Source organism: Coregonus clupeaformis, chromosome 2 (assembly GCF_020615455.1).
Source record: "Coregonus clupeaformis isolate EN_2021a chromosome 2, ASM2061545v1, whole genome shotgun sequence".
Classification (NCBI taxonomy): Eukaryota; Metazoa; Chordata; class Actinopteri; order Salmoniformes; family Salmonidae; genus Coregonus; species Coregonus clupeaformis.
Window position 1 is genome coordinate 1,712,082 of NC_059193.1, and position 27,198 is coordinate 1,739,279.

The window sequence follows — 27,198 nt, forward strand, 5'->3', positions numbered from 1 at the left end:
TAGGTCTACAATCTTGTCCCTGACATCCTTGGAGAGCTCTTTGGTCTTGGCCATGGTGGAGAGTTTGGAATCTGATTGATTGATTGCTTTTTGTGGACAGGTGTCTTTTATACAGGTAACAAGCTGAGATTAGGAGCACTCCCTTTAAGAGTGTGCTCCTAATCTCAGCTCGTTACCTGTATAAAAGACACCTGGGAGCCAGAAATCTTTCTGATTGAGAGGGGGTCAAATACTTATTTCCCTCATTAAAATGCAAATCAATTTATAAAAATTTTGACATGCGTTTTTCTGGATTATTTTGTTGTTATTCTGTCTCTCACTGTTCAAATAAACCTACCATAAAAATTATAGACTGATCATTTCTTTGTCAGTGGGCAAACGTACAAAATCAGCAGGGGATCAAAAACTTTTTTCCCTCACTGTACATCACAGCATTATTAGGGCGTTATCATACAAGTACATACATCACAGCATTATTAGGGCATTATCATAATAGTACATACAACACAGCATTATTAGGGCATTATCATAATAGTACATACAACACAGCATTATTAGGGCATTATCATAATAGTACATACAACACAGCATTATTAGGGCATTATCATAATAGTACATACAACACAGCATTATTAGGGCATTATCATAATAGTACATACATCACAGCATTATTAGGGCATTATCATAATAGTACATACAACACAGCATTATTAGGGCATTATCATACAAGTACATACAACACAGCATTATTAGGGCATTATCATACTAGTACATACATCATAGTAGGCCCCGTGTAGCTCAGTTGGTAGAGCATGGCGCTTGCAACGCTAGGGTTGTGGGTTCGATTCCCACAGGGGGCCAGGATGAAAATGTATGCACTCACTATAACTGTAAGTCGCTCTGGATAAGAGCGTCTGCTAAATGACTAAAATGTAAAATGTATTTTTAGGGCATTATCATACTAGGACATACATCACAGTATTATTAGGGCATTATCATACAAGTACATACAATATAGCATTATTAGGGCATTATCATACTAGTACATACGTTTCCATAACATCATAATCAGCTGCCACCCCTCCATATGTCCCATTAGTCACCATGCATCCCTGTCAGCACAGTGGGGTGGATAACATTCATTATGCTCGTAGTACACAGTGGAACAGTTACCTCTGGTAACACAGCCTCTACAGGGGAGTTTGTTATAGTGTGTTGATGACATTCCCTGGCTGTGGAGTTTGTTATAGTGTGTTGATGATGTTCCCTGGCTGTGGAGTTTGTTATAGTGTGTTGATGACGTTCCCTGGCTGTGGAGTTTGTTATAGTGTGTTGATGACGTTCCCTGGCTGTGGAGTTTGTTATAGTGTGTTGATGACGTTCCCTGGCTGTGGAGTTTGTTATAGTGTGTTGATGACATTCCCTGGCTGTGGAGTTTGTTATAGTGTGTTGATGACGTTCCCTGGCTGTGGAGTTTGTTATAGTGTGTTGATGACATTCCCTGGCTGTGGAGTTTGTTATAGTGTGTTGATGACATTCCCTGGCTGTGGAGTTTGTTATAGTGTGTTGATGACATTCCCTGGCTGTGGAGTTTGTTATAGTGTGTTGATGACGTTCCCTGGCTGTGGAGTTTGTTATAGTGTGTTGATGACGTTCCCTGGCTGTGGAGTTTGTTATAGTGTGTTGATGACGTTCCCTGGCTGTGGAGTTTGTTATAGTGTGTTGATGACATTCCCTGGCTGTGGAGTTTGTCATAGTGTGTTGATGACATTCCCTGGCTGTGGAGTTTGTTATAGTGTGTTGATGACATTCCCTGGCTGTGGAGTTTGTTATAGTGTGTTGATGACATTCCCTGTCTGTGGAGTTTGTTATAGTGTGTTGATGACGTTCCCTGGCTGTGGAGTTTGTTATAGAGTGTTGATGACATTCCCTGGCTGTGGAGTTTGTTATAGTGTGTTGATGACATTCCCTGGCTGTGGAGTTTGTTATAGTGTGTTGATGACGTTCCCTGGCTGTGGAGTTTGTTATAGTGTGTTGATGACATTCCCTGGCTGTGGAGTTTGTTATAGTGTGTTGATGACATTCCCTGGCTGTGGAGTTTGTTATAGTGTGTTGATGACATTCCCTGTCTGTGGAGTTTGTTATAGTGTGTTGATGACATTCCCTGGCTGTGGAGTTTGTTATAGTGTGTTGATGACATTCCCTGGCTGTGGAGTTTGTTATAGTGTGTTGATGACATTCCCTGGCTGTGGAGCTGCAAAAACACAAACAATATGATTAAGAAAAGCTTCTCTCTGGTCTAGTTATTTTTCCATTTTGATATCTAGCTAATCTCTCTACGACTTTCTCCCAGGCCCTGGCTACCCACCCACTCAACTCATCCTAACACGTTTGTTTGAATGCAAGCCTAAACCCTCCTTCCCATTCCCTGTAAGGTCGGGTGTGCCCCCGGTACCTCGTCAGCTAGCCACCCTGCAGCTGCAGGTGTGCAGCCCCTGTTACAGCCCCTCCTCCGTACCCCTGTCCCTATGCCATTGCCAGAGCCCCACCCCTCCTCGCCCCACAAACCTCTATCCTATGCCAGTCGCATCCCCAATACAGTCGCAATGCCAGCCTTAAAACCCACTAACCCCTCCCCATATCCCTGTCCGTATGCCAATCTTCCCTCTACCAACCCCCCCTCTCCTCCTCTGAGCCTACCATCCAACTGATGACTCTCTCCCCTATAATTGCTGCTGTTTGTGGGGGAGGTAGTTGACTAACTCAAGTAGAGAGAGAGAGAAGCCTCTTAATTCACACCCAGGGCCTAAGTCATTTCCCATCGCGGCACTTCCCTCCCGCATTATTACAGCAAAACGCAAGCAGTTAGCTGCCGGCGCCGCATGCTAAGTGCCATGTGCTGCGATGACGACAGCATAACTCTCCAGCTTTTGTGGACAACGCTGCTTCGTCTAATGGCCTCAGCGCACCTCATTTAGTAGCTGGTAATTGTAGTGATTATGACGTGAAAAAACTACAGTCGCTGGCAGGAGAAATAAAGTCCATTAACTTCACATAAACATTAACTCTCTTAACGTACCCCGCTTTGAAGGGAAAACGGAGGCTGCATCATCAGATTGGAATTAGAAAGTAGCCCTGCTGTTACTCTCAATTTAGCAAGCTAATGCGGCTAAGAGGGAGGGAGGGAGAGAGGGAGGGAGGGAGAGAGAGGGAGGGAGGGAGGGAGAGAGAGGGAGGGAGGGAGGGAGGGAAGGGGTTGAGGTGATGATCAGAGAGTTAAAGGTGCAGAAGTGTTGTGGGGATGTTTTTAATTTGATCCAAACACTCACAAGTTTGTGATGATGAGGAAGAGCTGAAAGCCTAGTAGTTAGTGATTGGATGTACAGGGGGGTTGTTATGGTGGTGATGATAATACTACTGCTGTATAGCATTGAGAGTAAAGAGAGGAGAGTAGGACTATGATGATGTTTATGAAGCTGGATGATGGTGATTACAACAATAACTCATTCTTTCATGTGTGTGTCTAGAAAGTTTCATGAGTATGATGGCTTTCAAATAATAACACATCCTGAAGCTACAGTATTTATCTCTCTCTCCCTCCCTCCCTCCGTCCCTTCCCATTTTTTATATCTATCCATCTCTACTTCTCTCTCACTCTGTGTGTCTCCCTCTTTTAGTGCGAGAGCTGCAGGCGCACCATGAGGCCCGCGAGGACCCTGACGTGCACCCGGAGGAGAACACCCAGGAGTTCATGGGCGTTCTCATCAAGGGCCTGGCCAAGCTCAAGAAGATCCCTGAGGCTGTCAAGGCCATCATGGAGCGCCTGGAGCCTGAGCTGAAGCAGATACTGAAGAGATCCACTACCCAGATAGCTGACCACGCCTACCAGAGAGGAGAGAACCTAGCCACAGAGAGCCAGCCCAGGTAGGAAGGGGTGGAGGGAGGAATGGAGGGGTGGAAGGTGGGGTGGAGGTAGGGATGGAGGGGTGGAGGTAGGGATGGAGAGATGGGATGCAGGGGGGGAGATAGGGATGGAGGGGGGGCGGTAGGGATGGAGGGGGGGGTAGCAGACCACGCCTACCAGAGAGGAGAGAACCTGGCCACAGAGTGCCAGCCCAGGTGAGGAAAGAGGGAGGGAGGGGAAATGGGTTTGGTTATTCAGTGAGAAAGGGTGTGGGTAGAGGAGAATAAATGATAAGGGGACGGGGTTTGGGGACATTGGCCCTGTTTGAAAATGTGAAAATTAAATGCTTTCTTTCCTTGAGTGGACACTGAACACTGATCTCACATTCCTGGATAAGTGAGAGCTATGAAGTCGAACCCTCGATTTTTACCTATCCAATCATGTGGAATTTGTGATTTCTTCAAGGAGGGAAGGAAGGATGTATTGTAGGTTTTCAAACAGGGCCTTTGGGTGTAGTTTTGTCCACCTCACTGGCTGAGGTGAGGTAGGAACAGTAGAGGAGAGGTACTGTATGTATCTGAGGTGAGGTAGGAACAGTAGAGGAGAGGTACTGTATGTATCTGAGGTGAGGTAGGAACACTAGAGGAGAGGTACTGTATGTATCTGAGCCTCCTCTGTTCTCCGTCTCTTCTGTTCTCCATCTCCTCAGACTCCTCTGTTCTCCATCTCCTCAGACTCCTCTGTTCTACATCTCCTCAGACTCCTCTGTTCTCCGTCTCCTCAGGCTTCTCTGTTCTCCATCTCCTCAGGCTCCTATGTTCTCCATATCCTCAGTCTCCTCTGTTCTCCATCTCCTCAGACTCCTCTGTTCTCATCTCCTCAGCAACCTCTGTTCTACATCTCCTCAGACTCCTCTGTTCTCCATCTCCTCAGTCTCCTCTGTTCTCATCTCCTCAGCAACCTCTGTTCTACATCTCCTCAGACTCCTCTGTTCTCCATCTCCTCAGTCTCCTCTGTTCTCCATCTCCTCAGACTCCTCTGTTTTCCAACTCCTCAGACTCCTCTGTTCTCCATCTCCTCAGTCTCCTCTGTACTCCATCTCCTCTGTCTCCATCTCCTCAGACTCCTCTGTTTTCCAACTCCTCAGACTCCTCTGTTCTCCATCTCCTCAGTCTCCTCTGTGCTCCATCTCCTCTGTCTCCATCTCCTCAGACTCCTCTGTTCTCCATCTCCTCATCCTCTGTTCTCCATCTCCTCAGTGTCCTCTGTTCTCCATCTCCTCAGTATCCTCTGTTCTCCATCTCCTCTGTCTCCATCTCCTCAGTCTCCTCTGTTCTCCATCTCCTCAGTGTCCTCTGTTCTCCATCTTCTCATTCTTGTCTGGTCTCCAACTCCTTAATCTCCTCTGTTCTCCATCTCCTCAGTCTCTTCTATTCTCCATCTCCTCAGACTACTCTATTCTCCATCTCCTCAGACTCCTCTGTTCTCCATCTCCTCAGCCTCCTCTGTTCTCCATCTCCTCAGTCTCCTCTGTGCTCCATCTCCTCTGGCTCTATCTCCTCAGTCTCCTCTGTTCTCCATCTCGTCAGACTCCTCTGTTCTCCATCTCCTCAGTGTCCTCTGTTCTCCATCTCCTCAGGCTCCTCAATTCTCCATCTCCTTAATCTCCTCTGTTCTCCATCTCCTCAGTCTCCTCTGTTCTCCATCTCCTCTGTTCTCCGTCTCCCCAGTCTCCTCTGTTCTCCATCTCCTCAGACTCCTCTGTTCTCCATCTCCTCAGAATCCTCTGTTCTCCATTTCCTATGTTCTCCGTCTCCTCAGTCTCCTCGGTTCTCCATCTCCTCAGACTCCTCTGTTCTCCATCTCCTCTGTTCTCCGTCTTCTCAGTCTCCTCTGTTCTCTGTCTTCTCATCTCCTCTGTTCTCCATCTCCTCAGTCTCCTCTGTTCTCCGTCTCCTCTTTTCTCCATCTCCTCAGACTCCTCTGTTCTCCATCTCCTCACCTCCTCTGTTCTCCATCTCTTCAGTCTCCTCTTTTCTCCATCTCCTCAGACTCCTCTGTTCTCCATCTCCTCTTTTCTCCATCTCCGCAGACTCCTTTGTTCTCCATCTCCTCAGACTCCTCTGTTCTCCATATCCTCAGGCTCCTCTGTTATCCATATCCTCATTCTCCTCTGTTCTCCATCTCCTCAGACTCCTCTGTTCTCCATCTCCTCATCTCCTCTGTTCTCCATCTCTTCAGTCTCCTCTTTTCTCCATCTCCTCAGACTCCTCTGTTCTCCATCTCCTCAGACTCCTCTGTTCTCCATCTCCTCAGCCTCTTCTATTCTCCATCTCCTCTGTTCTCCATCTCCCTAGACTCCTCTCTCCTCCATCTCCTCAATCTCCTCTGTCTCCGTCTCCTCAGTCTCCTCTGTTCTCCTTCTCCTCGGTTCTCTTTCTCCTCAGCCTCCTCTGATCTCCATCTCCTCAGACTCCTCTGTTCTCCATCTCCTCAGACTCTTCTGTTCCCCATCTCCTCATACTCCTCTGTTCTCCATCTCCTCATCTCCTCTGTTCTCCATCTCCTCAGACTCCTCTGTACTCCATCTCCTCAGGCTCCTCTGTTTTCCATCTCCTCTGTTCTCCATCTCCTCAGACTCCTCTGTTCTCCATCTCCTCAGACTCCTCTGTTCTCCATCTCCTCAGGCTCCTCTGTTCTCCATCTCCTCAGACTCCTCTGTTCTCCATCTCCTCAGGCTCCTCTGTTCTCCATCTCCTCAGACTCCTCTGTTCTCCATCTCCTCAGACTCCTCTGTTCTCCATCTCCTCAGACTCCTCTGTTCTCAGTCTCCTCTGTTCTCCATCTCCTCAGTCTCCTCTGTTTCCATCTCCTTATTCTCCTCTGTTCTCCAATCCTCTCAGTCTCCTCTGTTCTCCATTCCCTCTGTTCTCCATTTCCTCAGACTCCTCTGTTCTCCGTCTCCTCTGTTCTCCATCTCCTCAGACTCCTCTGTTCTCCATCTCCTCAGTCTCCTCTGTTCTCCATCTCCTCAGTCTCCTCTTTTCTCCATCTCCTCAGACTCGTCTGTTCTCCGTCTCCTCTGTTCTCCATCTCCCAGTCCATTTATTGCTAGCTGTTTGATTGTTTTCTCCTCTACCTCTATTGTACCCCATTGGATCAATTCCAGCCGTTTCCCCGCACGTTATTCATAACGCCCTCATTTAAGGAAAAGGAGTAATCCATAAAGCCAAGTCTCTGCTTTTCCCCTCAGCATTCATTCACTCTGCAGAAAAAGAACAGGAAAACAAAAGCTACTGGAAGAGAAGGGATATAATGACGGCACTTAAGAAAGCACTTACCTTCAGCACTTGTTTTCTTTGGCCTCCGTTTCTCTCGTGTTCTCTCTGTCTGTTTTCATGGTGTCTGTGTCTGTAGCTTGTGCCCTCTAATCTTAGCCATTTTCGACGTTTCAAGAGGTGGTCGTTGGTTCAGCTCTCTTGAAGCATTGTGGGCACTGGGTATGTTAGTGATGAGGCCTTGGCTGCATTTCATTTCAGAAAGGTTGTCTCCCTCCCCTCTTTCCTAGTCGCTTACTCCCCTTTATGGATCTTACATGACTGGATAGGTGAAGGCAATATGGAGAAACTAAAGTTTTAGCTGACACCTACCCAGTTAGTCAATATGGAGGAAACCAGGTAGTTTTAACTGACACCTACCCAGTTAGTCTCTGATCTGTTAAGGGGAGTGAACAAGGGCAAAAGGGAGGGGACAACCTTTTGGGATGCTATGCAACACCAGGGATAGTCTAGTCAGACAGCCAATCAGGTGTTAAACACAGTGGAGGCAGGACATTTGGGACAACACCTGCCATGGACCATGATAAAACAGACACACTGCTGCTTTAAACATAAACATGACGAGGCACACACACACACACACACACAGTCCATTGATCTTGAAGCATTTAAAATATAGACTATGTGTTGTTATTCTGTCAGAGATGTTTGATCAGGCCTTGGCTCCCATCTTGTGCTGAATCTCATCTGACCCCAGTATAGGACGACACAATGTAGCTTGTTTTCAACCCCACCTTCTCCATATAGTTTTTTGTTTACTGTGTGTATCACAGGAGGTTGGTGGCACCTTAATTGGGGAGGACGGGTTCGTGGTAATGGCTGGAGCGGAGTAGGGGAATGGTATCAAATACAAACACATGGTTTGATGCCATTCCATTTACTCCGTTCCAGCCATTATTATGAGCCGTCCTCCCCTCAGCAGCCTCCACTAGTGTGTATGTGCATATACTTGTGTTTGTGCACACATAAGTTCAAGCTGAGGCCTGTTGCTATGGAAACCCCTATAGAAGTAGTGTAGCAAGGTGTTTTTTTCTTGCATAATGTACAACACAGAGATAGTGCTGTTCAGTAGACAATGCCCAGACTCTAAAGGGTTCCACAAAAACATCCTTAGTGTGCAGTCCTTTGATTTTAATACAGATCTAAAGCCTACTTCCTGTGCTTTCTCTCTTATTCTAATCTAATATTAGAGGAATTTAGTTGACATGGTGATATAGGGGACAGTAAGATGGCTAGCTAGATGGTGTCACAGACATATTGAATTGTCATATTGTGAAAGTCTTTTTTTTAAAGATCTGTTGGTGTTTATCCTGGTTAGGCTTGCAAAATTCTGGTAACTTTCCCAAAATTCCCAGGTTTTCTAGTAATCCGGGTTGGAAGCCTGGGAATTTGGCAACCCTGTTATGTCTGTTGATGCAACTAGCCATGTTTTGGACTATGGCTGATCATATAGCGAGTTTATTTCATATAGCCAATTATGTGTGTGTCGGGGTCTGTTTGTGTGTGTGTGTGTCGGGGTCTGTTTGTGTGTGTGTGTGTCGGGGTCGGTGTGTGTGTATGTGTCGGCATAATGGTTCCCGTGAAGACACTACAGGGGACAATAAATAACATTCTCCTGGTTGAGTTAGGGCCCCAGCTAGCCCACCTCACACTGCATGCTAAACACACACACACACACACACACACACACACACACACACACACACACACACACACACACACACACACACACACACACACACATTCTCTTTCACTCAACACACACATATGTATTAACACACAGACTAATTCACACTTAAACACATGCACACACACACACACACACCCTGAATGACCGGTTGACCGCGGTGCGTGATCCCTCTCTCTGCCATCCATCACCTGGGTGTCCGTGGGTTCAACCCTTCTGGGAAAGGAGGAGCAGTATTTCAGGGAATTGAGAAGATCTATTAGAACGGCCTCCTCTGTCAGATAATGAGGGGAATGGGACTCTCACTCCTCTTCCTTCTCTGCTCTTTAGAATGAGAGCGATTCATCACATGGAACAAGGGATGAGTAAAGAAAACAGGTGAAAGGTAGATAGGGAATGAGGTGACGGTCAGAACCTGGTGGGGGGGCTCTGTGTCTGTGTGTGTGTGTCTGTGTGTGTGTCTGTGTCTGTGTGTGTGTGTGGAAGAGAGATCCCATTGTATCTCCTCACCACATAAGACGGACACCTCATGCTCCCTGAGGTATGTCTCATTGTGATTTGTACCTGCCCCTAACCATTCATAACATTTATCCTCCCTGTCTACCTGTCCCTGACCATTCATAACATAACATACACCCTCCCTGTCTGTCTCTAACCATTCATAACATAACATACACCCTCCCTGTCTGTCTGTCTGCCTGTCTCTAACCATTCATAACATTCATCCTCCCTGTCTGCCTGTCTCTAACCATTCATAACATAACATACACCCTCCCTGTCTGTCTGTCTGTCTGTCTGCCTGTCCCTAACCATTCATAACATACACCAACCCTGTCTGCCAGTCTAGTGACAGACTACCAACCAAACACCCTCCCTGTCTGCCAGCCTAGTGACAGACTACCAACCAAACACCCTCCCTGTCTGCCAGCCTAGTGACAGACTACCAACCAAACACCCTCCCTGTCTGCCAGCCTAGTGACAGACTACCAACCAAACACCCTCCCTGTCTGCCAGCCTAGTGACAGACTACCAACCAAACACCCTCCCTGTCTGCCAGCCTAGTGACAGACTACCAACCAAACACCCTCCCTGTCTGCCAGCCTAGTGACAGACTACCAACCAAACACCCTCCCTGTCTGCCAGCCTAGTGACAGACTACCAACCAAACACTCCCCATCCGTCTCTCTCTCTTTCTCACATCCTTCATTCTCTCCCACTCAATATTATTTGATGTAACATTCCTCTAATGTTTAAAAAAGGTATTCGAAAATAATCCCATCTCTCTCTCGCACGCACTCACTCATTCACTCACTCACTCTTCATTCCACACAGTACCTCCTCTAGTGTTCGTCTAACGTTCAGATCCGGCAGGGAGTTTAGCCCAACCTTCCTCAGTAAATAAAGTCAGAAGTGTCCCCACATCCCCGAAAACAAAAGACCACCAGATGTGTGTGAGTCCTAGTGGACCCAGAGACTTTGACAGATGCTGCTAATTGTAGTCAGAGCCAGCTGCCTCTGTGCGACTGTGGAAGCACTCTGCCAGTACCCCGACTGTTCTTTTAAACCGCTCAGCCCAAACCAGCTACCTGGATGAGGCCCCTTTTGTGGGAAGAATTGCACACACAGTTTGCCTGCGATTTGAAATAGATTTATTAATGTTTATTAAGTTAATGTATTCTAAATGCTGAGTTCTAAATGTTGCTGAGGTAGGTTGGTTAATGCCACCCGTACAAAGCCTAATCTCGGCTGAGGAGACTCTAAACTGAAAGCTAATGCCTGGCATTTGGCTCAGTGGGCTGACAACTTGAGTTCGAAACCTGTTTGGTCACATTTACTCTATTGGCGCTAGTGTTGTATATTTCAGGTCAGAATACTTAGAGAGTATGCTTAGATTGTTAAATACTTCTCTGGTCTGTAGTACCTTACTACAACGAAGTGCTTCACTCCTGTTCCAACAGATATATGCACTTAACATTTAAATTTTAGTCATTTAGCAGACGCTCTTATCCAGAGCGACTTACAGTTAGTGAGTGCCTACATTATGTTTTTCCTACTGGCCCCCCGTGGGAATCGAACCCACAACCCTGGCGTTGCAAACGCCATGCTCTATCAACTGAGCTACATCCCTGCCGGCCATTCCCTCCCCTACCCTGGATGACGCTGGGCCAATTATTCGCCGCCCCATGGGCCTCCCGGTTATGGCCGGCTACGACAGAGCCTGGATTCGAACCAGGATCTCTAGTGGCACAGCTACTACTGCGCCACTAGAGGTAACCAACCACAATTAAAAGAACACTTATTGAATTTTCCCTCTTTACATTGAAAGATTGGTCCTTGTGTGGACTGGTGAAGGCTGAAGAGCTGAAGTACTCTACTAAAGAGCAGGTTTGAATCAGAAATATAAATTCATCATTTAGCTTTTGCATTGAGCTGAAGGTCAGCATGGTTTTCACTACTATGCATTATCTTAGCCGTTAGTAGAGAGTTATTGAATGAGAGTCATTTAGAGTAGAGAGGAGCTTTTAGACCTGGAGGCTGACAGGAGCGGTGCTGCCTTCGAGAGACCTCCTGATGGTCCAAGATCAGTTGTCTTTACCTCTGTTCTAACTCTAAACCTGTATGAGCCTCACAACACAACTGACCTGGGATGAATTGATAAGAACCGTTTGAATTTCTGTTTGAATATCAACCGTCCTCCCTTCTTTAACGTAATCACTCTAACACTGCTGGATAAGGTGAAACCCTATGAAGGAAGGAAAGGTGCATTTGAAAGAAATTCAAACTAGGCCTTAGTACCTTAGTACCTGCTGCATCTTAGGGCCATTTTTGAATATTCTTCAAATGCATCTTTCCTTTCCTCCGTTCCTTGAAGTAATCACTGATCTGACATAAGGTATTGGTGTAAGCAAGCCTGCATTCATTACTTTGCATTCACCAATTAAGTAATGTCATTAGGGAGGAAGGAAGGAGGCATTTAGAGTATTCAAACAGGTCCAATGTTTGGGCTGTGTATTGCAGCTTCTTCACCTGTTATCCCACCAGCTGTCCTCACCACAGCCTCTATCTCTGCTGCCCTCTGCAGGCTGCTGCTGGAACTGCTGGAGCTGCTGTTTGACAAGTTCAACGCAGTGGCTGCGGCCCACAGTGTGGTGCTGGCCCACCTGCAGCAGATCATGGTGTCCTCCAACGGAGCCCAGGAGGGCATCAAGCTCTATGAGCAAGCCGACGTCTCCGCTAAGATCCAGACCGTGCTCCAGGTCAGTTCAAGTTTAAAATGTCAATTTTTGAATCTATCACAGTCCCGAATCCCTGTAAATAAACATTAAAACATATCTACAAAGATCCATCTGCCGTTCTGTGTATCCATATAGATTCACGGGTGATTTGGCAGCAGACGATTTGCACACATGTGGTTAAACCTTTAGACTGTGAAAGCATGGATTAGGCTTACATGAGCAAGAATGATCACACATGATGCTAACTAGCAGAGACAAGACTCACTGTTCTGACATGAACTACAATGACACAAACCGATAAAGCCTTACCTTTAGTGACGACAGTCTTTTACATCATTACTAATGCTGATTGACTATTTACTGTACACATTCAATCTGGTTTCTTTATATGCAGCCCGTGTGTGTGTGTGTGTGTGTGTGTGTGTGTGTGTGTGTGTGTGTGTGTGTGTGTGTGTGTGTGTGTGTGTGTGTGTGTGTGTGTGTGTGTGTGTGTGTGTGTGTGAGAAAACATGCTGTATCCATGACAAGAGGGATGTAGGTTAATTCCTGGAGAGAATGCTGTTAACTCTGTATGTGTGTTCTGCATCCAGCTATAAATCCTGGCAGTGTTTCACCCAACGCTCTTTTGTGCAGCCAGTCAATGTTGTCTTTCTTTTCAAAGAAGAGATTATTCTTGTGGAACGAGTGCTGAGAACATGATGAAAGTATGTCAGGCGAAATGCAGTTCATGAGCTATCTATACACAAACATGTGGGCACGGACCACGCACGCACAAACACACATGTATAAAAAAAACACATTCAAGCATACACACAAACACACACATTCAAACAAACACACACACAAACACACACACACACATAAGCACACACAAAAACTATCCACTAGTCTAGTCAGTGAGTGCTGGGGGTGCCTGCCTGCCATGGGTGTTCCTCAGGGATCTGTCATAGGTCACTTCCAAACAGCTGCTCATCTCCTCAGCCAATCAGACGGGAGCAGAGAGCAAACACAGTGCAGCCAACACACACCAATTAAAGGACTATAATTAAACCAGGCAATCAGGGAAAGTGCCTGTTCCAATGTGTGTCACAACAAAAATCAACCAGATTTTCTTTTTTTTTTGGGGGGTGTAGGTGGGCACATTTCAGAGTGTAGTAAAGTGTCGAAATGAGCGGAGTGATAATAACGGAACACAGGCCTGATGATGAAACAGAGGAGCCAGAGGGAGCCAGGGAGAGCCAGGGGGGCCAGGGGGAGCCAGGGGGAGCCAGAGGGAGCCAGGGAGAGCCAGAGGGAGCCAGGGGGAGCCAGGGGGCGCCAGGGGGAGCCAGGGAGAGCCAGGGGGAGCCAGGGAGAGCCAGGGAGAGCCAGGGGGAGCCAGGGGGAGCCAGGGGGAGCCAGGGGGAGCCAGGGGGAGCCAGAGGGAGCCAGGGAGAGCCAGGGAGAGCCAGAGGGAGCCAGGGGGAGCCAGGGGGCGCCAGGGGGCGCCAGGGGGAGCCAGGGAGAGCCAGGGAGAGCCAGGGAGAGCCAGGGAGAGCCAGGGAGAGCCAGGGAGAGCCAAGGAGATCCAAGGAGAGCCAGGGAGAGCCAGGGAGAGCCAGGGAGAGCCAGGGGGAGCCAGGGGGAGACAGGGGGAGACAGAGGGGATGTTGGCTAGGGAACAGCCAGTCACGCTGGGGAAACGTTCCAGTAACGTGTAGCTAGCTACTTCCTGTGAAGAGACTCATTGTGAGGTATAGCTCCAGGGTATTATCCCTTCACACATGTGAGTGATGGCTGGGCTCCAGCTAGAGCTCTGAGCATTAAAGAGCCTACAGCCAAACTACACATGGAGGAGTGTGAGGATCTACATTATGGCTCTAGGACTGGTTTTCTAGATATGGTCTCTGACAGTTCACTCCAGACCAGTCTGCTGCCATACAGCTTGGTCTGTATGCATTAGGCTTCCATGAGCAAGAATGATCACACATGATGCTAACTAGCAGAGACAAGACTCACTGTTCTGACATGAACTACAATGACACAAACCGATAAAGCCTTACCTTTAGTGACGACAGTCTTTTACATCATTACTAATGCTGATTGACTATTTACTGTACACATTCAATCTGGTTTCTTTATATGCAGCCTGGGTTGGTGTGTGTGTGACTGAAAACAGTTCATGTCCGATAGTGTCTCTCCAAGTTAGCATATATATTTTTTTATCATCTATTTTCTAAAATCTTTTTTGACATTCTTTTATTTACACCAGATACAAAGATACACATAGGAATAACTTACATAGGAACAACAACTCTGCCCAGACCCACCTGCCCAGACCCACCTGCCCAGACCCACCTGCCCAGACCCACCTGCCCAGACCCACCTGCCCAGACCCACCTGCCCACACCCCCATCCCTAGTGCCTGCATTATTGTTCGCCACATGGCCTTAAATTGTACCAATTCGTTTTTCTCGGTCGCCCATGCTATTTCAATAATAAATCGTTAGATTTTTCCATTGTGTTGATGATGGCGGATTGATTGATTTCCAGGTTTTTAGTATACCTTTTTTCAAGATGAGTGATGAGAAGAGAATCGTCCAGCCTATCACTATACCCCATATGCCATGTTTTGAAATAAGCAGACGGATTAAAAGTTGTAATACTTCTGACAGACAACTTTCTACCTCCGCCCATAACGTTTGTTTTTTATAGCGTTCCCAAAAAGCACGGATTATGGAGGCATTGTTAGTTTTACACATAAGACATAACTCTGTCGTTGTGATGTAGAGTTTGTGAATTTTGTCTCTGCTATAATAAATTACATAATTAAGCAATAAGGCCTGAGGTGGTGTGGTATATGGCCAATATACCACGCTCAAGGGCTGTTCTTATGCACGACGCAACATGAAGTGCCTGGATACAGCCCTTAGCCGTGGTATATTGGCCATATACCACAAACCCCCGAGGTGCCTTATTGCTATTATAAACTGGTTACCAACGTAATTAGAGCAGTATAAATAAATGTTTTGTCATACCCGTGGTATACGGTCTGATATACCAAGACTGTCAGCATTCAGGGCTCCAACCACCCAGTTTATAAATTAGTTTATAATACTTCTGACAGACAACTTTCTAGCTCCGCCCATAACTTTTGGTCTTTATAGCGTTCCCAGAAAGCACAGATTGAGTCATAGTTTTACACTTAAGACATGCCTTTGTGCTGTAGAGTATAATAAATTGTATAAATTAGTTTATACTGGATTAAGCGTACATTTTCATTAACTGTAATTTCGTTAATTTTGCTCCAACATTCCCTCCATCTTGTGCCAACATCACTCTCCTAGTTAGCATTGTGTGTGTTTGTTTGATTGTGTGTGTGTTTGTATGTGTGTGTTCGATTGTGTGTGTATGTTCGGAATTATTTTAATTTTTTATACATGTGTGTTTGTGCGTGCGTGGTCCGTGCCCACATGTTTGTGTATAGATAGCTCAGGAACTGCATTTCGCCTGACATACTTTCATCATGTTCTCAGCACTCGTTCCACAAGAATAATCTCTTCTTTGAAAAGAAAGACAACATTGACTGGCTGCACAAACGAGTGTTGGGTGAAACACTGCCAGAATTCATAGCTGGATGCAGAACACACATACAGAGTTAACTGCATTCTCTCCAGGAATTAACCTACATCACTGTTGTTATGGATACAGCATGCTTTCACATTCACACACACACACGGGCTGCATATAAAGAAACCAGATTGATTTCTACATTGAACGTGTACAGTAAATATATTTTATTTTCTCTTGCGTTTTCTCTCTCTATCTTTTCACCCCTCAAAACCACTCAGAGTGAAAAGCAGCGACTCCGCCATGCCAACTGTTGCTAAGCTCACTTCGGGCAGGCGGGCGGGCAGCCAGGCCTTAGGGATCGAAGACGCACTTAGACTTAAATCACATTTTGTCCAAAGCCTACTTTTTTGGAACTGAGGACAAATGCTCTGTCTTATTGAACATTGATTATCTAAGGCCCAGGCCCCTTGATTGGCTCAAAATCGGTCCTTACACTACGCTGTGATTGGGGAAGTACTGGATAAACAGTCGTGATTGGCTGGGCCAACTGATTGCCTGTCGATTTAGTCACCAGTGTTTTAGCTCTGTTTGGAGGAGAATATGAAGAGATGGACATAGAGAGATAGAGGGGTGAGGACTGGAGGGTTGGCATTGTATACTCTCAAAGCCAGTCAGATGGATAGATAGTTGGATGGAGTTTTGTAAAATAGGCTAAAATCCCAATCTGACCCTTCATGATGTACAACTATGGCCATTGGCTTCCAATTGGCTCAATCACCTACCCTCTACGGCAACTCTACTTTACTGTAGTAAACAAATTGACCATACAACATTCATAACAGTTACATACCAATAAAAAGAGACTAGCCTGCTGGCCTTACTGGGTCAATAGGAACATTAGCCCGAGCTGTTTAAGAGGGATATCACACCTGGCACAAATGATTGTCTAGTTCTGTTATTCCTGCCAGGGGGGGTGCCCTATACCTGCACCCAGAGGGGAGTAGTTCAACGTCTGGGTACAGGGGGTGGCTTGGGTCTAAAATGATTTTGTGAGCCTTGCTGAGGGCCCTGACCTTAAAGATCTCATCCAAGGTTGTCTGTTTGACTCCAAGTACCTTGCTTGCTGTGGTGACAATCCTTCTCAGTATATTTTTCTGGCTGACAGTGGCCTTGCCAAACCAACAAACAATACAACAAGTTAAAATACTCTCAATTAAAGATTTATAAAACAGAGTCAGTATAGTCCAGCCAACATTAAAAGATCCCAGCTTGTTGAGAAAGTACAGTCTCTGTTGACTCTTTTTGTAGATCAGAACTGTCTCATTTACACCACTGAAGCTTATTGTCCAAGAGGACACCCAGCTATTTGTATTCCTCTACAATCTCTATGTTCTGACCTCTGATAGAAGTTGCAGAGGTAGGTGTTGTTCGCGTCCTGAAGTCTATGCACATCTCTTTGGTCTTGTTGGTATTGAGGACCCAGTGTGATTCATCACACCACTCTACAAAGTCCTTTAGGACCGGGCCATGGTGTTCCTCGTCATCATGCAACAGGCTGATCAAGGCAGTGTCATCAGCGAACTTAACTAGGTGTCTGTCAGGATGGGAACTGCTACAACTATTAGTGTACAATTGGTTATCCTAAATAAAAGAATTGTCTCTGTCTAAAATAAAGGCAAATGGAAGAGATTGTGGCAGGGAAGATGGATAGAGCGTTAAAGAGAGTTGGAGAAAGTGGGAGGAGGGAAGAGGAGGGAGTGTAGGTATTGCGCGGCTGTGCTGTGCCTTTGCGTTAATGGAAGGCATTAAGCCGTTCGCTCTCCAGCGGCGCGGGAACTAAAGCCGCTACCGCTGCCTCCACTCTGCCAACCCCAGGTTGCCAGGGGCTCCTCACTCCCCCACGGCGCGATGCGCGATAATGTCATCTCTTGATTAGAATACTCATTATGTGAAATGAGGTTTTCTTATTCAGTCACTTGTGTTATTATTTCCTGGGTGATTGTATCTTTGTGAGTCTCTCCTTCTCTCCCACTCCCTCTCTCAATCCAACTTCATCCCTCTCTCTTTCTCTCCCTCAATCACCACTCCTCTCTTTCTCTTTCCTCCTCCCTTCCTCTATCCCTCTCTCTCCCCCTCTCCCCCATCCTTCCTGCTCTCTTGGAGAGACAAACTCAGTATGGCAGCAGCACATGTTAATGCCTGATAGTCTAGCAGCACATGTTAATGCCTGGTAGTCTAGCAGCACATGTTAATGCCTGATAGTCTAGCAGCACATGTTAATGCCTGATAGTCTAGCAGCACATGTTAATGCCTGATAGTCTAGCAGCACATGTTAATGCCTGATAGTCTAGCAGCACATGTTAATGCCTGGTAGTCTAGCAGCACATGTTAATGCCTGATTGTCTAGCAGCACATGTTAATGCCTGGTAGTCTAGCAGCACATGTTAATGCCTGATAGTCTAGCAGCACATGTTAATGCCTGATAGTCTAGCAGCACATGTTAATGCCTGATAGTCTAGCAGCACATGTTAATGCCTGATAGTCTAGCAGCACATGTTAATGCCTGATAGTCTAGCAGCAGTGTAGATTCCTGAGGGAGGCTGTATTGGAGGCTGCTCTTTGCCCTGCCTCTCCTCTCACAGTGGGGTGCTATAGGACCCATATTCCACCCTGCAGTGCCCAGGTGTTTGTGTGCACTTGTGTGAGGAGTGTGTCCTTGCAGTCTGCAAGTGTGGAACGTACCCAGCAGGGGGCGATTTTGTAAGTCTATAATTTTAAGGTTTATTTGAACAGTGAGAGACAGAATAACAACAAAAAAATCCAGAAAAACGCATGTCAAAAATGTTATAAAGCATTTTAATGAGGGAAATACGTATTTGACCCCTCTGCAAAACATGACTTAGTACTTGGTGGCAAAACCCTTGTTTGCAATCACAGAGGTCAGACGTTTCTTGTATTTGGCCACCAGGTTTGCACACATCTCAGGAGGGATTTTGTCCCACTCCTCTTTGCAGATCTTCTCCAAGTCATTAAGGTTTCGAGGCTGACGTTTGGCAACTCGAACCTTAATGTGCTTCTTCTTGAGCCACTCCTTTGTTGCCTTGGCCGTGTGTTTTGGGTAATTGTCATGCTGGAATACCCATCCACGACCCATTTTCAATGCCCTGGCTGAGGGAAGGAGGTTCTCACCCAAGATTTGACAGTACATGGCCCCGTCCATCATCCCTATGATGCGGTGAAGTTGTCCTGTCCCCTTAGCAGAACCCCCCCCCAAAGCATAACGTTTCCACCTCCATGTTTGACGGTGGGGATGGTGTTCTTGGGGTCATAGGCAGCATTCCTCCTCCTCCAAACACGGCGAGTTGAGTTGATGCCAAAGAGCTCCATTTTGGTCTCATCTGACCACAACACTTTCACCCAGTTCTCCTCTGAATCATTCAGATGTTAATTTGCAAACTTCAGACGGGCATGTATATGTGCTTTCTTGAGCAGGGAGACCTTGCGGGCGCTGCAGGATTTCAGTCCTTCACGGCGTAGTGTGTTACCAATTGTTTTCTTGGTGACTATGGTCCCAACTGCCTTGAGATCATTGACAAGATCCTCCTGTGTAGTTCTGGGCTGATTCCTCACCGTTCTCATGATCATTGCAACTCCACGAGGTGAGATCTTGCATGGAGCCCCAGGCCGAGGGAGATTGAGCACCATGGGGCGGCACACAATTGGCCCAGCGTCGTCCAGGGTAGGGGAGGGAATGGCCGTGAGGGATGTAGCTCAGTTGGTATAGCATGGCGTTTGCAACACCAGGGTTGTGGGTTCGATTCCCACTGGGGGCCAGTATGAAATAAATAAAATAAAATAATAATAATAATATATGCACTCACTAATTGTAAGTCGCTCTGGATAAGAGCGTCTGCTAAATGACAAAAATATAAATGTAAAATGTTGTGTTTCTTCCAACTGTTGTCACCTTCTCACCAAGCTGCTTGGCGATTGTCTTGTAGCCCATTCCAGTCTTGTGTAGGTCTACAATCTTGTTCCTGACATCCTTGGAGAGCTCTTTGGTCTTGGCCATGGTGGAGAGTTTGGAATCTGATTGATTGATTGCTTCTGTGGACAGGTATCTTTTATACAGGTAACAAACTGAGATTAGGAGCACTCCCTTTAAGAGTGTGCTCCTAATCTCAGCTCGTTACCTGTATAAAAGACACCTGGGAGCCAGAAATCTTTCTGATTGAGAGGGGGTCAAATACTTATTTCCCTCATTAAAATGCAAATCAATTTATAACATTTTTGACATGCGTTTTTCTGGATATTTTTTGTTGTTATTCTGTCTCCTACTGTTCAAATACACCTACCATTAAAATTATAGACTGATCATTTCTTTGTCAGTGGGCAAACGTACAAAATCAGCAGGGGATCAAATACATTTTTCCCTCACTGTAGCAGTGGTCTTGATCCCTGTTTGGAAATGCCGGCGGTACTTCCCCTGTGTGCTTCAAGTGTGGATGAGATATTGATTGGGACTCTAAAGAGCGGCTGGTAATTCTCAGTATTGGTGTCAGTTAGGGAGTGGAACAGTGTTGTCTATGCTGTCACACTTGGAAAGTGGCTTTTCCACCGAGATGCAGTGTGTGAATAAATCTATTGATTATTCACGCCAACGAGCCCACGTTATTAGGCTTCTATATTCCAAGCTTGCACCACTTCACTTGACGCCTCCCTCCCTTTCTCTGCCACCATCAGTCATTTTTCTCCATCACAAAGTGTCTCAAGGTCTTCTGCAGTTCTCTTATGAAATTAGAGGCACTCAAGAATCTTTCAATCTATTATACATACACTAAAATCCCACTATATCCAATCACATTGGATACGGTTGTCTCTGGCTGTCACGCCCTGACTCAGGGGACTCTTATTTGTTGAGTCAGGGTGTGTATTTTCTATGTGGTGTAGATCTATGTTTAAGTCTAGTACGTCTAGATCTATGTTGGCCGGTGTGGTTCCCAATCAGAGGCAGCTGTCACTCGTTGTCTCTGATTGGGGACCATACTTAGGCAGCCTTTTGGCACTAGTGGGTTGTGGGATCTTGTTCTGTGTGAGGTTTGTTGTGTGTACCTTAGGACGTCACGTATCGTTGGTTTTTTGTTTTATCGTTGTGTTTATTCGTTAAATAAACATGTTTGCATATCACGCTGCGCCTTGGTCCGTCCCGTTTATGAACGAGCGTGACACTGGCACCAAATCATCAAGCGTGCCAAGATTCATACGTATCTAAAAACTCCACTTTGACAAGTTTTATCAGATTTTCCCTTGAGTGCAAATGAATGCTTTTAATGAGCAGTGGTGAGGACCTTTGGAGCTAAGGTGCTATTTAGCAAATCAAGGATCAATGTCGTCTGTCTGTTCTTACAGAACACATCTAGAAACATATAACACTTTATTAGGCTTCTTGACGATGCTATACGAAACACAGACTAGCTTGGCCCAGCTGAAAGATAAGCTTCTGTGGTACATGGCAGTGAATACTCTCCTCCTTTTCTATTGACACAGTGAAAGCCTCTGGCTAGGGCCGAACTACACTGAATAAATCATAGCACAGCCAGAGATTAGCCGAGACAAAGGAGAGGCGTATGTTCAAAGTATATAAATATATAAAGTAGTATATGAGGGACTTAAATATGCAGGCCTTCCTCATGGCTTGTCAGCCAAGTGAAAACAAGGCTAATTGAACTGCCAGGGAAACAACAGCCAGACGACAATGATCTGTTTTAATTAAATATGATGCGCAGAGACATCGCTGTGTTTCTCTCCTAACGTTTTAATCACTATTTCACTATAATCAGTTTGGAATCTGATAGATTGATTGCTTCTGTGGACAGGTGTCTTTTATACAGGTAACAAGCTGAGATTAGGAGCACTCCCTTTAAGAGTGTGCTCCTAATCTCAGCTCGTTACCTGTATAAAAGACACCTGGGAGCCAGAAATCGTTCTGATTGAGAGGGGGTCAAATACTTATTTCCCTCATTAAAATGAAAATAAATGTATAACATTTTTTACATGCATTTTTCTGGATTTTTTTGTTGTTATTCTGTCTCTCACTGTTCAAATAAACCTACCATTAAAATTATAGACTGATCATTTCTTTGTCAGTGGGCAAACGTACAAAATCATCAGGGATCAAATACTTTTTTCCCTCACTGTATATACTGCTATTCCAACCTACTTTTATCTTATCCAGTTGCTAACCATTATTGATTGTCACTCATCTACGACCATATCATTCCTTTCCTTGGTGTAGTGTGGCACCCTAGCCAGGCCATTCCATCACGCACCCATCCTAAGATTAGCACCAGTGGCCCCCAATCTATCTTGGCACACTGACCTTCTATTCCTCACTCGTGACACCACTAACACATGGTGTGTCCCTGTTCATTGTCACTCATTCAGCTTAGGAGTTTGAACACATAATGAATATTGTATCATAAATCATCATATCAATAGCATTGCCTTTAAATTGTTTAACTTGGGTCAAATGTTTCGGGTAACCTTCCACAAGCTTCGCACAATAGGTTGGGTGAATTTTGGCCCATTCCTCCTGACCGAGCTGGTGTAACTGAATCAGGTTTGTAGGCCTCCTTGCTCACACACGCTTTTTCAGTTCTGCCCACACATTTTCTATAAGATTGAGGTCAGGGCTTTGTGATGGCCACTCCAATACCTTGACTTTGTTGTCCTTAAGCCATTTTGCCACAACTTTGGAAGTATGCTTGGGGTCATTGTCCATTTGGAAGACCCATTTGCGACCAAGCTTTAAATTCCTAACTGATGTCTTGAGATGTTGCTTCAATATATCCACATAATTTTCCTTCCTCATGATGCCATCTATTTTGTGAAGTGCACTATTCCCTCCTGCAGCAAAGCACCCCCACAGCATGGTGCTTCACGGTTGGGATGGTGTGCTTCGGCTAATAACGATGGTCATTATTGCCAAACAGTTCTATTTTTGTTTCATCAGACCAGAGGACATTTCTCCAAAAAGTAAGATCTTTGTCCCAATGGTCATTTGCATACCGTAGTCTGGCTTTTTTATGGCGGTTTTGGAGCAGTGGCTTCTTCCTTGCTGAGCGGCCTTTCAGGTTATGTCGATATAGGACTCGTTTTACTGTGGATATAGATACTTTTGTACCTGTTTCCTTCAGCATCTTCACAAGGTCCTTTGCTGTTCTAGGAATGATTTGCACTTTTCCCACCAAAGTACGTTCATCTCTAGGAGACAGAACGCATCTCCTACCTGAGCAGTATGATGGCTGCGTGGTCCAATGGTGTTTATACTTGCGTACTATTGTTTGTACAGATGAACGACGTACCTTCAGTCGTATGGAAATTGCTCCCAAGGATGAAACAGACTTGTGGAGGTCTACAGTTATTTTTCTGAGGTCTTGGCTGATTTCTTTTGAATTTCCCATGATGTCAAGCAAAGAGGCACTGAGTTTGAAGGTAGGCCTTGAAATACATCCACAGGTACACCTCCAATTGACTCAAATGATGTCAATTAGCCTATCAGAAGCTTCTAAAGCCATGACATCATTTTCTGGAATTTTACAAGCTGTTTAAAGGCACAGTCAACTTAGTGTATGTAAACTTCTGACCCACTGGAATTGTGATACAGCACAGCATGTTCTCATTTAAACATTGCTTATCTGAATTGTGTGTGTGTGTGTACAGGTGTGTTTGTGTGTGTGGCTCTCAACGGTCAAGGCGTTGCGATACAGAAGAGTCATATTGTTCATTTGTGTAAGAGCATGGACTCCATGTAGACCCCTTTCCAGAGCCATGCTTGCTTAGATTTGCTATTACGTTTTTCCTGTTTCTATGTCTCTGTTTCTTCAGTCCAAAAAGCTGTCAAACTGCTTTGAGCAAGAATGCCAAGAGGAATGAAATGCAACAGTCTGCCTGTAGCGATGTTTCTTTGTCAAAGCCTTCAGAGGCATGATGAAAAGTGGTATGGTCCAGTTGGGACACCTTGAAGGTCAGCAGTGGTCCAGTCCAGAGGGGAGGGAGGTGGACAAAGCTTTTCTCTGAACATTCTAAGGTTGTTGGAAGGTCAAGTCAGAAAATAACACATTTTAGTGCCCAAGGCCATTTTATGGCTTTCACTCGAAGCCACCTGTTGAGATATCAATCAATACTTTTTCAACAAAAACATGAATCTAGGTGGACTCGATTCCTAAAAGATCCAATTTCAGTAGTAAAGTTCGCAAAGTTCCAACAAGTCGTGAGTGAGAAGCAGAAGAGCGAAACAATCAAAGAGCTCATTGATTACCGAAAGATAATTCCCTGGATGACTTTCATGGAAAGAAGGAAGTCAAAGGACACAAAGTCCTGTTTATTTCTTTATTATCATTTAATGGACTCCTCAGCAACCTGGAACCTCTTCAGTGGGCTCTGTTGGTTAATTAGACTGATTCGTCAGGACTACTTTAATAGACACAACAGAGCCCTGTGTATCCTGCTCATTAAGACACACACACACTTCCTCTCCCAGCACAAAGGAAACGCAGGTTGGGAGGTTGGCTTTGCTGCTGGTAATGAACGACAGTGGCACACGTCCATAATGCCTTTTCCCCTGAGTGAACAGGCACTAACTGCAGCCCAGTGGGCTGATTTTAGTTTTGGGACCAGACCCAAGTCACTCGAGTGTATAGAGGAACAATGGCTAATATAGTTGTTGTCTTTGTGTGGGAGAGCTGAAAATAGTGGCCAACACTCAGTTATCAAAGTGTGTGTGTGTGTGTGTGTGTCAAACACACAAACTCACCGTCCATGAACTCCGGGCTTATTTTCTTAGCTGGTGTGAAGAGCCATTTGCCATTTCTCAGCGGCTTTATTCTCCACCCTTTTCCCAATGATCTTTCTTGGTACGCGGCCATGAATATTGATTTGCTGTGCGTTAAAACATCCCTCTCTTGAAGTGTGGCCTCACATCTCATCTCGCCTCATTCAGATTGGGAAGGCAGCTAGCCAGGGGGGTTTCAAAGAGTGCCAGTCAGCCAGCCAATCACCAATGGTGACAATCTCATTTCTTTACTGCTGGCCCAATCTGGGGCCGTACCATGACACCTGTTTGGTAGGGGTCAGTGGAGACTGACCCGGCTCCCACCCTCCAATAATGGAACACTGTCATGTGTCATACATATGAACGTTTGAACATCTTGGAGAAAATTCTGGCCTTAATGTCCATGTACTGTTATAATCTCCATCCGGCACAGCCAGAAGGGGACTGGCCACCCCTCAGAGCCTGGTTCCTCTCTAGGTTTCTTCCTAGGTTTCTGCCTTTCTAGGGAGTTTGTCCTAGCCACCGTGCTTCTACATCTGCATTGCTTGCTGTTTGGGGTTTTAGGCTGGGTTTCTGTATAGCACTTTGTGACATCTGCTGATGTAAAAAGGGCTTTATAAATAAACGTGATTGATTGATTGACTCTGTCATGATCATTGAGAGACAGGTAAGACCAAGGTGCAGCGTGGTATGCGTACATGTTTATTAATAAGAATAAACACTTGACAAAATAACAAAAACAACAAAAATGTGAAGTCCTATGGGCTACACACACATCAAGCCAAACAGGAACACAAACAAGATCCCACAACTAAGGTAGGCAACCAGGCTACTTAAGTATGATCCCCAATCAGAGACAACGAGCGACAGCTGCCTCTGATTGGGAATCACACCCGGCCAAACATAGAAATCTCAAACTAGATCTACAACCTCAAAATACAATAATATAGAATTCAACAGAAACTCACACCCTGACCCAACCAACAAGAGTTCTCTCAATCAGGGCGTGACACTCTAGTCACTAGGCTACATGCTTGGCTTTGTTTGCTTGGCTACTTTAGTGGCTACTGTAAGTCAGTGGCATGATTAGGCTACATTAGTGCAAATCTAAATGCAAATCTATATGAGTGGCTGCGGTCTTTCTACTTACCCAGAGTCAGATGAACTTGTGGATACCATTCTTATGTCTGCGTGCATTATGAAGGAAGTTAAAGGTAGTGTCATGAGCCAATGCTAACTAGCGTTAGCACGATGACTGGAAGCGCAGTGACTGGAAGTCTACAGGCATGCTAGCGTATGCTAGTATACCTGTAGACTTCCAGTCACTGGCTTGTCAAAGTCAGTGGCTTAGGTTCATCAACAGCTTGGCTAATGGCTACATTAGAAACCAGTGTAGCCTTTGTCCCTCAAGTCAAACATGTACCAGACTTAGTATTTTTTCTTTCTTTCTTTAAATGATGATAATAAAGACAAACAGTAGAAAAAAGATGACCACAGAACACACAGAACACATATAACACCACAAAACCAAATTAATTAGCAGCAGATCCAATCTGTACAAAGCAGCCAGTACAGAAAGGTGGTGTCATTGTAGACATCTTCATATACAATATATTCTGCATGAACCAGACTTCAAATCCATTGGATGTTATTAGCGAAGATTTGTGCTACGTCGGACGAAGGGAGCTTAATAGCATTATGTTATTAGCATAGCATTCAAGCCATGAAAGGCATTCATTATTTTGTTGTTTTCAGAAATGCATTCAGGGGCATTAATTGCATTCACATTCATTAGGGTTGTTTGATGTGGAGCAGAGACGTGGACTATGCTCTGGTTTGCATTCATATACGTCTCAGTGTGCATCGCTGTCGTTTGTTTTGTTGGCGTAGTTAGCAAGGCTCTGCTTTGTCTCTGTTCCACCTTTTTGCTGTTGTCTTTGATGAGTGCCGGGCCTCTGGTCTGTGTCTGTATGTGTGTGCATAGGCTACATATTGAGTATGCATGTTTGTGAGAGCGTGTGTGTGCTTGCATTCGTGTGTGTTTTGTGTGCCTAGGCCTATGTATTTGTGAATGTGTGAAACTAGCAAGCTCTGGCCTCTGTTAGCGTTAGGCTCGAGGTACGACACGGGGCGCTCTTTGTTTTGGCAGCTGTGATAATGCTGTTGTTCATCATCCCGATTTAATGGTGTTGACGTGTGTGTGCCCACAACACCTCTCTCCTACACACACACACACACACACACACACACAACAGTTACCATCAAACAATCAAAACTACCGCCCGTTAGGGCAAACATACACACACACACACACACACTAGGGATTGGGGTTTGAAATAATTTCACTGTTAGAATAGTTTAATGAATATTTGTCGGATATCCAGATATTCGAAATATATATATATTTTTTAACTTACATTTTGGAGGGCCAATGAAATGGAGAGCAGACAGAGGGAGAGAGAAACCTGGAGAAGCTAGCCAGGTATAGTTAGCTAGGCTAATTGAGGCCACATGCTGTGCTTTCTCCCCAACACCATTCAGATAAAACAACAGCCTACCTGTTGGTTGCTCGTTTTAGCCTACTACTTCTCATTTCGCTAACTTTTATTTCCGTAACTTTGCAGAGTAAGTTGAAGGCCTATCTATTG

General features: G+C 45.4%; 1 protein-coding gene across 1 annotated transcript in view; it reads left to right on the top strand.

Annotated features, from left to right (window-relative positions):
- LOC121549993 (exocyst complex component 4) overlaps positions 1–27,198 on the top strand; it is a 171,041-nt gene that overhangs the window by 21,467 nt on the left and 122,376 nt on the right. The window contains exons 6-7 of the mRNA XM_041862039.2: positions 3,678–3,924; positions 12,012–12,186. Of these exons, the coding sequence (XP_041717973.2) occupies positions 3,678–3,924; positions 12,012–12,186 (422 nt within the window). The remainder of the gene's footprint in view (positions 1–3,677; positions 3,925–12,011; positions 12,187–27,198) is intronic.